The 16,442-nt window shown below is 47.1% G+C and overlaps 1 protein-coding gene across 1 annotated transcript; it reads left to right on the forward strand.

Annotated features, from left to right (window-relative positions):
• Positions 1–1,690: 1,690 nt before the first annotated feature.
• Positions 1,691–12,899, forward strand: GCSH (glycine cleavage system protein H). The gene is made up of 5 exons (XM_078606782.1): positions 1,691–2,278; positions 5,268–5,347; positions 7,402–7,465; positions 10,397–10,528; positions 11,060–12,899. The coding sequence occupies exons 1-5, from the start codon at positions 2,128–2,130 to the stop codon at positions 11,155–11,157; spliced, it is 525 nt and encodes a 174-aa protein (XP_078462908.1). The 5' UTR covers positions 1,691–2,127; the 3' UTR covers positions 11,158–12,899.
• Positions 12,900–16,442: the final 3,543 nt, after the last annotated feature.

The following is a 16,442-nucleotide window of genomic DNA, read 5'->3' on the forward strand; positions in this document are numbered from 1 at the left end:
CCGGGCCACTGTCAGAACTTTCCATCATCCCCCTCGTCCCATTCATCTCCTCCCCTCCACCCTCGACAACACAACTCCAACCAGTGCCACCCTTGCACTGATGAAACTAATTATTTGGGGGGGGGGGGATGCTGCGTTCGAAATGGTACATAAGCACAAGTAACAAAACAAACCAACACATTCGTCAGTAACACTGGCCGTAAAAGGAAATGTATATAATCGGCGACGTTTCGGGTAATGGCCCTTCATAGCACATGAATAGAGAGGTCAGAGATAATGTGGAAGATCAGAGTTGGAGACCACTTAATATCATGGGGCCTGATGATAATAAAATAACATTAATAATGTTTTCTGATGACCAGTTTTTTTATTGGAATATGAATAGTTACCTAATAGTAGCTACTGGGTAACAGACAGACCTTTAAGTAATAAAACATTATTACTAAATAAACTCATTTAAAAGTAACATGGCATTGTGGGACAATTTCGTCTCGTGAGCACAAGGTAGTCGTTTAGGAACTTGAGTATTGAGTGGGATTTAGCCAGCAGTCGGTTCTCCGAATACTTTTCAGGAGAAATCCGACATTTAGCTGTTTGGGCAATGCCATTAATTAGTTTGGGTTCGTGTGGAAAAAACCCGGGGGACTCGGGGAGAAAACCCCACGCGACTACGGGAAGAGAGGCACCCCTTAGGGTCGGGATCGACCTACGATCTCCTATAATCGAGGCAAGGTAGTTAACATCTTTCCACCGTGGCACCACCACTCTCATCCAGCAATGGATTGACAAACATGCTGCACATATAACAATTGGTTGTACCCTTTCTGGCAATAAAACAGGTTTCGAGATGTTAAAAGCCCGAACAGAATCCTTATACTGGTAGGAACCACCTGGTTCCACCAGCCCACAGTGGATTATTGTGTGCGTCCGTCGTGCATCAAAAAATGGGAGGGGTGGGGCTGGGTGGAGAGGGCTGGGCTGGGTGGGGAGGGAGGGGTGGGGAGGGGGTGGGGAGGGGCAGGGTGGGGCTGGGTGGGGGGGCTGGTCACCCCGTGGTGCCCTTATAAAACTCAACGTTTAACCTACTCACGCCGGCTTGTGCCCGCCCTCACAGTCGGGCATATTTGCGGAATACACCACGCCGCCGTTGACCCTGGCCATTGACCGAGCAACCCAACGTTCCTACCAGCTCCCTCCGCAGCAGGAATGTGTTTCAAGGACTTCTGTCTGAACTAACCACACGTACTTGTGGTGAACATGCAAACAAAAACATGTTCTGGTAATACAGTATATGCATTGTCTTTTAAACGAATTGGTCCACACCAGAGACAGCTTTCTTTAAAGCCTAGTCTCAAACATGCTCACCACAAGTATGTGTGGTTAATGCAGACATGATTCCATGCTAAAGGTTTATATTGGTGTTTTAACATCTTCACACCTGTTTTATTGCCGAAATGGGTAAAACCAATTCCTAGATGGTGCAGTTCAGCAGCTCGCTGTTGTTTTTTTTGTATAATGCACAGACTGTGTGTGCTTTGTTACACGTCTCTTGTATAAAACGTCTGTGTTGGTCATTGCGGGAAAGGGGGGTCTCCTTGTCACGGATCGTGGCGTGATTAGAAGCGACAATGGAGAGAGACTCAGAGCCAAGTTCGACCTCGGGGCGGTCACCTCCATCAGCCAATGTGCGTGCGCTCTCACGTCCACACCTCTCTCTCATCATCATTCTCTCGTCTCCTCCTCCTCCTGTTTGCTGCAATCGCTGCTGCTACTGCTGTTTGCATTACAATCTACACATTTTGTGTGCTCTTCCGACAGTCTCATTTGATGTCGTAGCGGCCAGATCGGGTCTAGGTTGGATCAGGTCGGCGAAGGGGGTCTGACCGAGACGTTCGTGCCCGACACGTGCGAGTGCATCCAGGGAGGGGGAAAGGGGGTGGGAAGAGCCGAGGAAGGAGGAGGGAGGAGGAGGTCGAGAGACCAGCCGGGCAAAGGGACGCACACAACGCGCACGTGTTGAGCCCTGCGAGACAGCCGCCATTCGCCACTTGCCGGCGACGTGGCCGCACCAGCGCTCGTGCCAGGCTAGGTGCACTTTGAGACACACACACAGAGACACACACAGACATGTCGCTGTCGGCGGTTCGTGGAGCGCGGCTGCTGCTGCTGGGCGGCCTGAAGGTCTCGGCGTGCCGGGGTCACCCCCGCGTCGTGGGGGTCTCGCCGGGCCCCAGGGCGGCGGCGCGGGGTCTCCATTCCACCGGCTTCGTGGCCGCAGGTGAGAGGGTCCCGGTGGGTCTGGGGGTAGAGGGGGGCAGGGGTAGGGGATCCGAGGGTGTCAAGCACACCCCTGAGGCTCGCAGGGGGTCTGGGAATTGGGGTGAGCTCCGGGGTGTGCGAGAGCCGCGTGTGGAGCGGCTGTCAAGAGAACCCGCGGGCACTCGAAGGGGTCTAAAGGGTCGGGACGACACAAGTCTGGGAACACGCGACGGGGTCGACAGGGGTGCAGGACCCTGGGGCTCGTGGGGGTGCAGAGATTAGGGGGCACGGGGATCAAGATCGGGGGTTATGGGGAGACGCAATGCACCAGGACCCTGGGGTCCATGAGCCAGAGACTCGGGGAAAGCGGTGATCCCAAAGGGATTTAGGGGTTGAGGGGTGCACAGGGATACGGAGACACAAGGGGCTTGAGGGATCCGAGGTCTGAGGCATTTGAGGACTTTGGGGGGCGCAAGCGACCGGGCCTTGCCGCTGCCCTTCTCGGGGCTGACCGACATGGCCTAGCCGGCCTGCCCGGAAAGGAGGAGGCTTGCCCGGCGTGAACCGCTAGGCCATCCCGGTGGGCGAGGCCACTATCGTCTTGGTTTTTTTTAAATGTTGTTGTTATTACTGCGGTTATTTGTATGCCAATTGTTTTGGGTGGTTATTCTGGTCATAGTCCTGGTTGTAGTGTGTCGTATGTCGTTACGGCCGATTGCATTAACTGTTTTGGCTGTTTTCTACCTTGGTTATTGAAGTTAATGCAGGTTAAGAGAGCTGCATCAGTGAAAAATAAGTTGCTGAAGTGGACAATTTGTATGTTTGACGATATAGGTCGTTGTGTTTACAGACATGCAATTTCTATTAGACTACTTAAACAAATGCACTTTAAAAAAGAAAACGTACTGCGTATAGTCTGTACAAATAATTCTACATTCGAAGCTTTCGTGACTGCAAGGATTCATACTCTTAGGTGTTTTCAATAAAGTCACGTTGGTAAAAAAATAAAAATAATAGAAATAATAATATGAATACAATTATAAATCACGACTTGTGTTGCCTCCGAAACGTCGTGATTTAGAATTCTATTTATTTAATTATTAATATTATTTTTATTATTTCGTTTTACCTACGTGACTTTACCGAAAAAACCTAAGAGTATGAATCTGTACAAATAGCCTCCTAAATTGTCGACCCAGTATAAGAATGCATCTATTGCACGCTTTCCAGGAAAGCCTCTTTTCGGACGGTCGTGTATTCGGATTTTTTGCCGTTTCCTTTTTAAAGCGCAGTACTACGATGCATTCATTTGCATGTGGGAGGAATTGTCTGCAGAGATGAGTTTGCGAACCCACTTTGCTTACAGCCACGTGGGTTTTCACACCTCTCATCCTCTTATTAGTGCCTACCTAATGACAGATCAATTCACATCTTATTGGTCACCCCGTGCCCTTATAAATCTCAACGTTTATCCTACAACGTCCCATCACAAGGGAGAATCACAAACATTTTGCCCGTAATGAAATATTTGGACCGGGTTGTATCAGCGTGAAATTGGTTTTCCTGGCCTCTCCCACATTGCATTGTGACTCGAATTCAACAGAAAATCTGCTTAAGCACCAAACACCAACTTCAAGATGTGTGCCATTCCTGAGGTTGTAAACAAAGTGGAACCTCCCTTGGGGTAGGGCATACATAACTGGGGGACGGTTCTTAATCTGGAACACAATGATTGTGTTTTACTTGCCACGCAAGACTTCGCAAGAAAGGACAAATGCCGCCTCGAGGCATCGAACACCCACGTAATCGTCCCACACTTAGCTCAGCTCTTGAACCACTTCGAGGGGAAATCGTCAATGCGGTGCATAGCCAATGTTTTGTAAAAAAAAAGGTTGCTTTCCAATGCAGTCCAACAAGTAAAACAGGGCATTAGGTCTCAAGGCCCCTGTCGGTACATTACCATAATCTATTTACCGAGTTGTCATCCACGTAAGTGAGATTGATTTCTATGACCGATGCTTTCCACCGTCTACAATGTTCAACGCCTGTCGTGTAGAGAGTCTCATCCTGACTGCTCTCATTGTCCCACAGAACGATCCGTTTCCTTCCTCTCCCCCTCCTCTCTTCCATTTTCCCCTTGCAAAATCATCTTCGTCATAAAATTAATATATCCAGCTAATCCCCTTAATAATACGTTCAACTTGTAAGACGCACATAGTTATATCCCACATATGCAGCCTTTCTTCTCATCAGCCCTCTCAGTAATTCTTGCTTGTAGCTGTCATCTCTCAGCAGATCTTGATCCTTCTTTGTGAAGAGTCTCCTATGGCTATATTAGTGAGATTAACTCTTCACCAGGAAGGACACCGTTCAGAAGTGATTCACCCTGATCGCCCACTGTTCATTGCTGTGATATAGTGCAAACACACCAGGTGAGTTGGGCAACTGCTTTTACCAGATATTTGTTCCTTGTTTTATGTAATTGTTTTTTTTATTATAATATTAATCTGGCCATGTGGCTAAGCAGCAGAGTGAGCGGCTCGCAAGTGAAAAGTTGCGAGTCGAAATCCTGGTTGGGGGGGGGGGGGTTCACTCGGCCCATCATCCCTCTGGGGTGAATAAAATTTATTTTACTTTAAGGGGAATTCAACAGTGGTTGTTATCCTGTGTATAGACTCGCCTCTAATGTAGGATAGGGGAGTTTCCACCACTGCCTTAAGAATGTAAACTAAGATGAGCACCTACTCAATACTGATTTGAGCAGGACGGTAATATAAGCTTGTTTTATTTTTTACTTATTCTACCTGGAATACATTGCCTCGTTATTTGAAGCGAAATGTCTTGTATGCCGTATATTCCAAGTGTTGGCTTTTCATGTACATGTTATTTCATGTCAAGTGCTCTCTCAGATGCCTTGGTTATGTGAAGTGTGCTACATAAATAAAGATTGAGTGATTGATTGATTGCTCCCTGGGTCTTCGCTCCCTGCTTCTCCCTGGTCCCCGCAGCCCGCAAATACTCAGATAAGCACGAGTGGATCCTGGTGGAAGGTGGAGTGGGCACCGTGGGCATCAGCAACTATGCCCAGGTGAGTGGCACCAGTGACATGTGGCCCTCGCCTGCTCGTTTTAATCACCTCTGTAACGACGTGGATGCGTCACTCAAGATTACACCTAGCCTGGTACAAGTGATCTGATGACGTCATTGTCACTCCATGGCGAATGGAAGCTGTTGCTGTCGTATCACTTGCCCCTGTCAGTAATGTTCAAGCGAGCACCTATCATCATCATCGTTAGCCATGATCTATCCACTTCGATGAAGGCCTCCTCAATAAGCTGCCAACTTACACCAGGCAAGAATCCACTGATATCCGGCACACAAGTTGATTTAATGCGCTCCATTTCCAAAGTGGACCAACTCTTGGGCGTGTTCCCTCTGCGCACTCGTAATAACCTATGTTATAAGAGTTGTGCATAAACAAATTTCAGAATCAGAATTTTTATTTAGACTGGGAGAATCCGATGAGCTATGAAGCTATTTTTCACAGATGTCCAAATAAATGGACAAACTCTTCTGGCTGCATCTCCATCATTAGACTCGATCACCGACAGTCATCCCTTCTGGTGATGTATCCTTCCAAAGCCCACTTATTTTTCTGAACACTCAATATGATGTGTCCAACGTGCATATGTTCTCTAATGCACGTGTTTCCCTTCCTGTTTCTTAGTGAAAATTAAAGGGGCACCTTTCTCTCTGTGCTTCTTTGCTCACTTTTCAGCGTTTCTTCTCTGTATCCCCCACCTGTGTACCAGCTGCTGAGTTCGTGCCCTGAAGGCACAAGACTCTGAAGTGATACCAATATTATCAACACTGCACGGTGTTGTAATAATTCTTGCTTTTAAGATCTCGGAGGTGGGTGAGCTCAGCAACTGTATGCCGGTCTTGTTCTACTTGTCTGCACATGCGAATGGGTTGCATAACAGGATTGACTACAAACACAGATGTGAGCCACTCTAAGCTATGCCTCCTCCAGTTTAGGCTGTGCCAGTCCAGACTGAACTGTTGGGTTTACAGCTGTGCTCAGTTTAAGGGCAGACAGGTATAAACCTGTCTGCTCAACAATGATTGTGGGAACAAGCGCATAATACAGACACCCAAACACCAATTCACGTTTCATCGAGCCTGCAGAAGATCTGGTAACTCCATCGTGCGCATTGAACTCAACAAGATGATATGATATATATGGGACCCTTTTTGCCAGGTAGTCCTCTACTTACGATGGAGATGCGTTACGACGACCCTATCGTAAGTCAAAAATGTCGTTAGTCAAAGATGGCCTCGCCTACCCAGGAGTCTTAAAGAATGGTGATAGTTTAGCAAAACAGAGCAATTTACAGTAGCGTACTGTATAAACTATATACTGTATGTATTTATTAATTACAATAATGTATTGCACAGTAAAATGTAAAGTATAAAAAACAAGCTAAATTCTTAGCCTACCTATATGAACTGCAATTTAATAGAAAGTATTTTTCAGGAAACAATCCTATCTGCTATAAAAAAAACTTTTAACATGCATTGAACGTATCGTATCGCCATCGTAAGATCGAAATATCGTAAGTCGGACCATCGTAACTCGGGGACTATCTGTATATGCCAAAAAGGGTAAAGACAATATCAATTACTATTGTGTAGGGTTTTGTGGTTGCACTGTATAGGTTCTGCCATGTGTTTTCGGGTTGTACCACTTGTTGTTTGGGACGATGTCCCGACGTTTCCCTCCACATGCTGGGAGCTTCTTCAGGTAGCTTTTTGTGGAAGTTCCCACCCAGCACGTGGAGCATCGGGCTAAGTGCAGTACAGCCTGAAAACACATCGGACAGCTAAGTTAATATGAGCTCAACAAGTTAATGTGCACATTTTTATAGTTGCTTCTCTGGCCAAGAGTTAATGTGTGCGTGTGTCATGGGCGCACGTGTGTTTTGCGAAGTTAACCTGTAAAAGTTGGGAAATGTTCAGCCCCTTCAACAGCAGTTGTTTTTTAACATAACAAATTTGGCTACTGTCTCCACTGTTTATCGTTTACTGCCTTTCTCCCCCAACCCCAATGTCTCACCCTGTAAACCCCTACTCCCATCCCAGGAGGCACTGGGTGATGTGGTGTACTGCGGATTGCCCGAAGTAGGCACCAAGTTAGCTCAGTTGGGTGAGTGGCCTGAATCTTCCCAACGTCCCGGTTTGTTTCAGACAGTCCCGGTTTCAGAAAGGCTGTCCCGGTCTCCCAAAGTTTTTGCAAAAAACATTATTTTGTCCTCTGTTTAAAACGCTCTAAGCTCATGCTCGACTCCTGATATGGGCAAAGGCTGGGGCTACTTGATTAGTAACCGGGGCTGGTGGAGGAATAGGCAGGGCCTAAGAGCGAGGCCACTAACTGTTTGGGTGGAGCTCGTGATTGGGTGGGCAGACGGAGGGCTCGCCAGCTCACCAACTGGTTCTGCTCGAGTCTCCCAGAAAAGTTGTAACTCTACTGTGGCCACCTACACTCTGCTTCAAGGTTGCTTTTGTGAGAATCACTCACAGGCTGTGGACTCATGCGAATACAGCCAGCTTCAACTGGTACCTCCTTTTTGCATGGACATTCAACTCGATTCGATCCGATTTGGCTTAATTTCTGTCAGAACTTAAATTGATGGATAAGTCAAGGTGAATATAAATAATTGGCATTTCCAAGGTTACAGAGTTGTGACACGAGTTGAGCAGCTCTTACCGTTCGGCACGAATTCTAACATACAATTCAGGTCAGCTGCACAATATGCAAAATCGTCTATGAGAATTCTGGATATGTCTCTAGACAACTCGAGTTATTTAGAGAAATAGAAAACGAGTTGTGGAGGGGGGGGGATCTTGAGGCACCACGATGGTGAAATGTTCACTACCTTGCCTGGTATACAGGAGGTCATGGGTTTGATCCCGAACCTGATGCCTGTATATTTGGAGTTTTTATGTTCTCCCTGTGGTTGAGTGGATTTTTCTCCGGGTCCTCTGGTTTTTCCCTGCACATTTAGAAACATGCTTCTAGAGTGTTTGGCTGCTATACATTTAAACATAAGCCACTTCGTTGAGCTATCATTTGTGGCCAGGTCACTTCTGAAAAAGAGCTAAATAAATCAGTGGGCCTTGCCTGGTAAAATTTAAATAGTTTAGTTTAGTTTGTATACTCGAGTTCTGCGGGTTCATGCAAAGCGGGATTAATTGTACCGATTCTGCCATGCATAAGCCAACCTTTCATGCCTCGGTGAAATAATTAAAAGATGGCTGTGGAAATTGAGTAAATATTTTATACACTGCAGGCGCTTGCTGCTGAAGCGGATTGCGTGGAGCGATAGGGGCACAGGGCTGGTGTAGTCAGGGTTTCCAAGCGGATGGAGTGAGGATCAATGCCACGGGCGGTGGTTGTGTGTTTATTCAGGCTGGAAGGGTTAAGGGTGGAATGTAGAACCCACACAAGACGTTTCGTTTGTCTATAAGCCACGTCAAGGCACCTTACACGAAGCCTGCGCCATATGTGGTCGGAGTGGTGGCGCAACGGATAACGCACTGTCAAATGAACCTGGTGACCTGAGTTCGATTCCTGGCCATAGTCAACATCAATAGCGAGTGATATCTGAACAGGCCCCATGCACCCCTTTTCACCAAACCACACAGACCAGCGTTGTGAAGTATGGTCAAACAACCCCCATAACTGACGCCTTGGGGAAACCTTCATCCACCAGTGGATTGGCAGGAAGCTGCGAATTATATATTTTTATTTTATAAATCTTAAACTGCACATTCAAGAGTCAAGTCTGTGTCTACATTCTCAATCCAGAAATGTGGTGCCACTCATCTCCATTGACAAGTGGTGGAAATTCAATAATCGCATGACAAGGCTATGTATCTCCATAGGATGACCACTGTTGATGTGACACTGCCCAGTGCTTTTTTTCCAGTGGTGTCAGAGCAGCCAACAGATTCTCAGGACCGGTTTATAATTGCTCTCCTAGTCTGTGGGAGCTGGAAAATTAGGAACCAATCCTCACGCTTTATTGTAAATGATAAGAAACTCATCGGGCAGATAAGCGAATGCAATCTGGAAACGAGTAAGAGTGATAATATGTAATGACAGACACGGGGAGCTCGCTCCAATGTCGCGGGACTTTGTACAGATGGGAAGGGTCGTTATCAGTGTCCATGTGAGGGGCAGAGTTCGTGGAGCAAAAGATCTTTGGCAGCACAGTAACCTGCCTGAGAAAAGGCGATTTCAACAATAATCGGTGCATTAACAGCAGCTTAGAGCGAGAGAGACGTTTCATTTGAATTGTATTAGCAGTTGCGGAGGCTGGGCGGGATAAGACCATAAGCTGTGACCACCTGGCGGTGAGCTCGGCATGCAGCCTAGAGCCCTGCTCCTGGCATCGGCACGTTTGCGTGCAGGTGTGCGTTTACTGCTTTGAACGTGTGGCCTGAGGCGGGGTGACCTGGAGTGTGCTCATGTGCGCGGGCGTGTAGATCAGTGGTGCAGCGGCGAGCGCGCACCGCACTATGAACCCGGCCGCCTGAGTTTGATTCTCGGCCCACGGCTAACATTAGTGCTGAGTGAGATCTCAACCGGTCCTGTGCCTCTCCTAAGTCGGGCCCCACCTTGAATGAGTACCTCGTCTGGCTTATAAACCTCAGCATTGGGAAGACAAAGGCGGATGAGTATAGTGCTGGGCACACCATCCCCTCGTGCATCTTACTAGCTTTAATAAAGTGCTCACTAACAGCACGTGCACCAACAGCCTCTTAAGGCTATATGGAGGATTTTTGTCAATATGGCAGTATAGCAAGTTTATTCATTTCCATCTGTATTTCATCGGTATATGGATTAAATCCATGCATGAGTTTTCTCCGGGTACTCAGGTTGCCTCCTGCATGTGTAAATACTCATTAAAAGAGTTGGCCAAACATCCCAATATAGGATCACAGAGCTGACGCAATTGTGGGTACCAGTTTTGGCTGCCTTCCCATTTGTCTGCGTTTTCCAGTGCCTCCATGTGCACAACTGCGCGCATCACAGAATGTGTGCGTACCGTGTGTGTCTGTGGTTCGTGTGCAGAGGAGTTTGGTTCGCTGGAGAGCGTGAAGGCGGCTAGCGAGCTCTACTCGCCCATAACGGGCTGCGTGACCGAGGTGAATGCCGCCCTTGCTGAGAATCCTGGCCTCGTAAACAAGTCCTGCTACGATGACGGTGAGGAACTCTTCTCTACCAACGTCGCCTTCCATTGCTCGCTGTAATAATTATTTCTCTTGTAAGGCTGGGTGCCGTGGAACACGCACGCTGTTGGGATAGAGTGACGGGGAGCTTTTGAATCGTGCCGGGCTTTTCCCCAGCAATTTTAGACCTTTTTGCAAAAATGCACAAAATATTAAAGTCATTGTAATATTTTATGGTGATGCAAAATTTCAAAACTAAACTGTGAAGAAGCCCATTAAGTGTGCGCGCGTGTTGAAGCGTCTGTGCAAAAGCGTGTTGTGTAAAGTGCAGACATTTTGAGATAAGCGTCCGTGGCATGACTTTGGATAACACTCGTAGATGAATTATGAAAAGCAAAAACAAAATTAGGTTTTTGGATTGATGGGATTTTAAGATCCAAATGAACCCCCCCAAATGTGTTGACATTTTTGTTCAATTAATTCACAGCAGTCATATAAATAATATCAGTCCACCACAGCGTGTGTGACGCACAATGGGCACGTGTTTCCCCTGCTGTGCTTGCAGGGTGGCTGATCAAGTTGAAGGTGGAGCAGCCTGCCGAGCTGGATGGCCTCATGGACGAGAAGGGCTATGAGGCCTTCCTCAAATCCATGGAGGAGTGATGGGGGAGCCCTCACTTAGCCGCACACCCAGCTCCCATTCCCGTCCACCCATACCGCAGCCCTCCCAGGTCAATTAGGGAAACCTTGATGAAGTTGCCCCCATGGGTAAAATCCCTGGGGTGGATCGAAATGTGGTGTGGAAAAGGAATTAAATTAAATGATGCTGTGCCTTCTTTATAGAGCTATATTTTGGTTTGGAAATAAGTAGTGTTTTAGACGAGAGTCTCTTAGAGAAAGCTTTGGGAATTTGAGGCGGCGATGTTGTAGGCGAAGAGGTTGATCCGGGAGGGCGGCGCTTCCACATAGCCGATTATGCCGGGTGGTGCTCACGAAAGTTGTGAGGTTCCCTCCACCCCACCCTGCACATTGTAGACATGCATATGGAGCTACCATGACACTAACAAGCTATACACTAGCACGTCGAACGTAGCTAAAAGTGCTTTAACTCGTAAATGTAGCATGCGAGCCATCAGCCGGTCAGCAGCCACGTCCCGAGTGATAGCGTGCTTTCGCCTAGGCACTCGGGGCTGCTATAGCTGCCCCGTGCGTTGATCAGAGCACTTGTTGACCCCCGTGTGCTTTTCCGCGTGTGTCATGGTTTGTGTTCTAGCATTACCGTTAGTGGCATGATTCGTGTGATGGTCGTGATGGATGTAAAATGATCAGCCGCTCAAGTCTCGGCCACCTTGACCCAGTAGGTCCAAATCGTAATTCATGCAACTGATGTTTACTTACGTTGACCTGTCATAAATCCAATCCTCAGTTACTATTGCACAAAAGATAAACCCAGTCCTATCGCCTAAACAATCGACATTGACCCTTCAGGCGACGCTTAACCTTAAATCTGGCAGTAAATGCAAAACTGAACTTTTAAATGTTCAATTTTGCCAGTAGACAATCTTAAGCATGACACTAATGTCTAACCCAACCTCATGGTTAAACACAGCCTTAAGCTCAATGAGCACGACCATAGTTATACACTTCTCACTGCCTTTTGCCCTATGCCACGAGGGTCATGGTATTTTATGAGCTCCACACAGCATGAGCATAATGCCCTCAGCCACGTGGCGTGAACTCCATTATCTGAGGGCTGCTGGGGTCAAAAACCTACCTGGTGCATGCCTCCCGAATGCCCTAATTACCCCATGCCCCGTACTGCTTGTGCATTGGCCCATACTCTGTGAAATTTCACTGATGTGCACTGTCAGTTATTGAGTGAATTGGACATCACTGTTAACTCGGTGTTTTTATCAGAGTGATAAAAAAAACCTTGCGTTGGGCAGCTTTGGTGAACAGTGTGGTACCTGCAAATGCGAGTGTTTGTGACTGAGCCGTGGTTTCAATGCGTGGGAGCACCGGGACAGAGACACGGTAACCCTGTGAGATTGCCTCTTTTCTCCATGAGAACTTTCCACAGGACCTGCCATGATGACTGCATCACCTGGGCCCATGAATAATAGGGGGCAAGGGGAGCAGCTGTACGTAAATTTGGACAGGAAGGGGCAGGCCAGTTATGCTGTACCCCCTTGATTGCTGTATTTCCCCCGTTAGCTTCCCAAATATAGCCCCCTCTCATGGGCCTATGTGGCAGTAATCCACATTTTACATTAACACTGGGCAGACTCTTGCCCATGTCTTCCGTTTCAGTTTGCTGACCTTTTGAGAAAAAGGGTACTAATATGCGTTTCGGGAGGATTTAGTGATGAGTTTAAAATAACTAATAAAACGAGACGACCACGCTGTGCATGTGCATTGTGACTTGATGTGCGTCGTGTTATTGTTGGTCCTGAACCCAAGAGAGCCCAATTGAGTTGCAAGACTTGTTTTTCAACTCAATTGCAAAACAAGTCTTGGGTGGGGGGGGGTGTCCTTGTTAGGTGGCGTTGTGTGTTGGAGGATACTGCATTGTCTGGTGAAAACTCATCACAAGTAAGAGGGGAAACCACCTAACATTTGAAGCATTGTTAAGGAGGCATATGACCAGTGACGGACTGGGACGAAAAAATCGGACCAGGCGTTGGTAAACACACCGGCCCAAATTGCCGTGCGATCTCATTGGCCCATTTGGGCTGGTTAAAAAAACAAATGGGCTGGTGAGTTAAGAGTCTTTGGGGTTGTCGAATATGGGACTTAATGCCAACTGAGAGCAGAAATAAGCAATGAAGTGTACACAAAGGTAATACATTTTAAAACATTGTAAATGGTTTTTTTACTCGAATCACATTATGAGACATCTCCTTTACCAGTGGCAAAATATAGTAATAGGTTTTTACCCTTTCAACTGGTACAACAACTGACACCTTTATACAAGGCATCATGTTTGCAATAACCACAACACAAGCAGTCAAAATGCAAACAAAAATAAACAACTGATGATGATAATGATATGCACTGTCTTATGCAGACAGTGCATATCATCAGAGTTGTTTATTTTTGTTTGCATTTTGACTGCTTGTGCTGTACCAGTTGAAAGGGTTAAAACCTATTACTCGAATCACATTTGCAATGTTTTCCACAGACCGGCCTTCGAAATGTGGTCCATGACTCGGTTCGGGTTCACTCATGAGTACTGTAGTCAATGCGGTGGTATTGTAGCGATGTTTATGATGACCATGGTTATGGTGATGATTATGATAAGTTGATTTCTATAGTGATTATGTTTAGAGAAAGTATGTTCCGAAAATGATCGTGTAATTAATTCAACAAAGCCTCACCGAGCCTTAAGACAATTTAGCAGAAGAACCCTGAGTTGGGATGTTTGGCTAATTGTATACAGTATATAGAACTGAAGTACCTGAATAAAATCCACAGTGCTCGGGCAGTGGCATGGTTCAGCAATAACGCTGCTTGTTGTGAAGGTTTGCAGCTCGAATCTGGCAGGCTACCATGGTTAATACTGCGGGTGTATTGGCATAAGAACCCCTGATGTCATTTGAAAATAGGCCATTGTGTACCGGCATCGTGGGATACATTTTTAACTACTATACCCACAAATGACCTAATTGGGATTACATATAGGGACATCGCCCCCTACTGCAGACTATGTGAAACGCAATGCCTTCGTGAATAATATTGCGCTTCTAGAATGGCGCGAATACCAACGTGTAGCAAATTCGTATTGAGCACTCAAAAAGGTTGTCGTACTCAAATTGTAAATGTTGTGACTTTGCTCTCCAACACACCGGTGTGTTTCAAGTTTAAGTTTAATTTATTAGGTTATGTGATGTGCTAGTAACGAATTGGCACGTTCTGTTTACGTGACAAACCTTACTAATTGACTGTGTCGGGTGGTGGCGGGTTTAACGACACATTGAAATATTTACGCGATCTAACCGAAAAAACCCCATGCATTATGGACTCAAAAGGGCTTTTAAGAAGGTGCTCACACCACTTTTGGCTGTACTGCCATCTGCTGGCCACTGTGCAAAATATTCGGGTTTGGGAGTTTCTTCAAATCTGTGTGATCCACCGACCCTGGCCTTTCAAATAATCTAATCGCGGGGGTGTGCCACCATCATCACAACAACAACAAGCACCATTCGCCACTAAGTGGCGGTGACGTTACCACGACGCTTGTGCCAGGCCATGTGCACCTTGAGGCCACGTGAAGTGTCGAACGCCCGCTGGCAGGAGGTCACGGGGCAGACCCAGGTGCTACGGGTCGACTGACCGAGATGACCGAGATGACTGGCTGATGCACCACCTGTGCCCCCTACTGTGCCAACTTGCTGTGTTTTAATCACCCGGCGCTCCGCTCGTTGTTGTGAGCGTCGCTCCTCCGCCCTCCGTTGTTGTTGGAGGGCGACTGCCTCCAACTGCCCTGTAGAATCCTTCACGAGTCTCCTCCACAGAGGCCAATCTTGACACCGCTGGTACCAGTCATCGGCAAGTCCACTCAGCTCCACGTCCTCCTGTACCACATCACTCCATCTCTTCTCTAGCCCATGCCGCGCCCGTTTAGCCCCCTCGATCCGGCCGAACAAAAGCTGTTTAGGCATGCGGTGGCTGGGCATGCGGGCTACATGACCCAGCCAATGCAGCCTTGCCTGCCGGAGGAGCTCACCGATGGGACTTTGCCCAGATCTTTCAAGGATGTGTGAGCTCACACAATCCAGCCTGGTTAAACCCAGGATGGATCGTAGGCAGGCCAGCCTAAATGTTTCTAACCGGCAAAGATGCTCCATTAGGGGGGCCCACGTTTCGCAAGAGAAGGGAGGGAATGAATGTGGCCGAGAAGACTTGAAGCTTCGTGCGGAGCGACAGACCAGGTAGCTTCGACACAGCGTTACGCAACCGATGAAAAGATATTGCTGCTCGACTGATTCGGAATGAGATCTCTGCTGTTAAACCGGAGCTGGTCATGAGCGCACTGCCCAGGTATGGGAATCTCTCCACTCTCTCCACTACTGCCCTATCACCACCACTATCACCACCGCCCACAACGATGGGTGGTGGTGATGATGGTGATGCTGTTTGTACTGCAGTGATAACGGTTGTTGTGATGATGATAGTAAAATTGTCTGTGGTGTTTCGTAAACAGGATTGTAATGCACGGCTAAGCTTCTGGCAGTAGAGGGCAGCAAATCCATTGTTCATAATAGAGGTTTGTCACGTTAACAAAATATGCCAATTAGTTACTAGTTCAGCACATCGGTGTTTTGGAGAGCAAATCCACAACATTTACAATCTTAGTACGACGTTTCACCAGTAATTACAACCGGCATCATCAGGCGGCAGCCAGACCAATTGTTTTTATAACTTTCGCGTCTATGCTCCCACGTTTTCACGTAATCCGCAATGACGCGCGTGGCGAAACTAAACGAAACAATGTTTTTTATTAGTAGTAGGTTTTTACCCTTTAAACTGGTACAAAACTGACACCTTTATACAAGGCATCATGTTTGCAATAACCACAACACAAGCAGTCAAAATCCAAACAGAAAGAAACAACTCTGATAACGGTAATGATATGCACTGTCCTTGAAGTTGATTGGTCCACACCCGAAACAGCTTTCCTTAGAGCCTGTTAACAGGTAAGGCCCATTGAGCTATGTAGCTCTTTTTCAGAAGCAATCTGGTTTTCACAAATGAGAGCTCAAAGAACTGGTGGCTTACGTGGAAATTGATAGCAGCCAACATCATCTAAACGCATGTTTTTAAACGTGGAAGGAAAAATCGGAGGACCCCGAGAAAAATCCACGCGAGCACGGGGAGAGAGAGGCACGCAAACTCCAAATATACAGCAGCACGTGTCAGGCTCGGGATCGAACCCACGACGTCCTGCG

The sequence above is a fragment of the Lampetra planeri genome, chromosome 26 (genome assembly GCF_965212315.1).
Source record: "Lampetra planeri chromosome 26, kcLamPlan1.2.h2, whole genome shotgun sequence".
In the NCBI taxonomy this organism is placed as follows: Eukaryota; Metazoa; Chordata; class Hyperoartia; order Petromyzontiformes; family Petromyzontidae; genus Lampetra; species Lampetra planeri.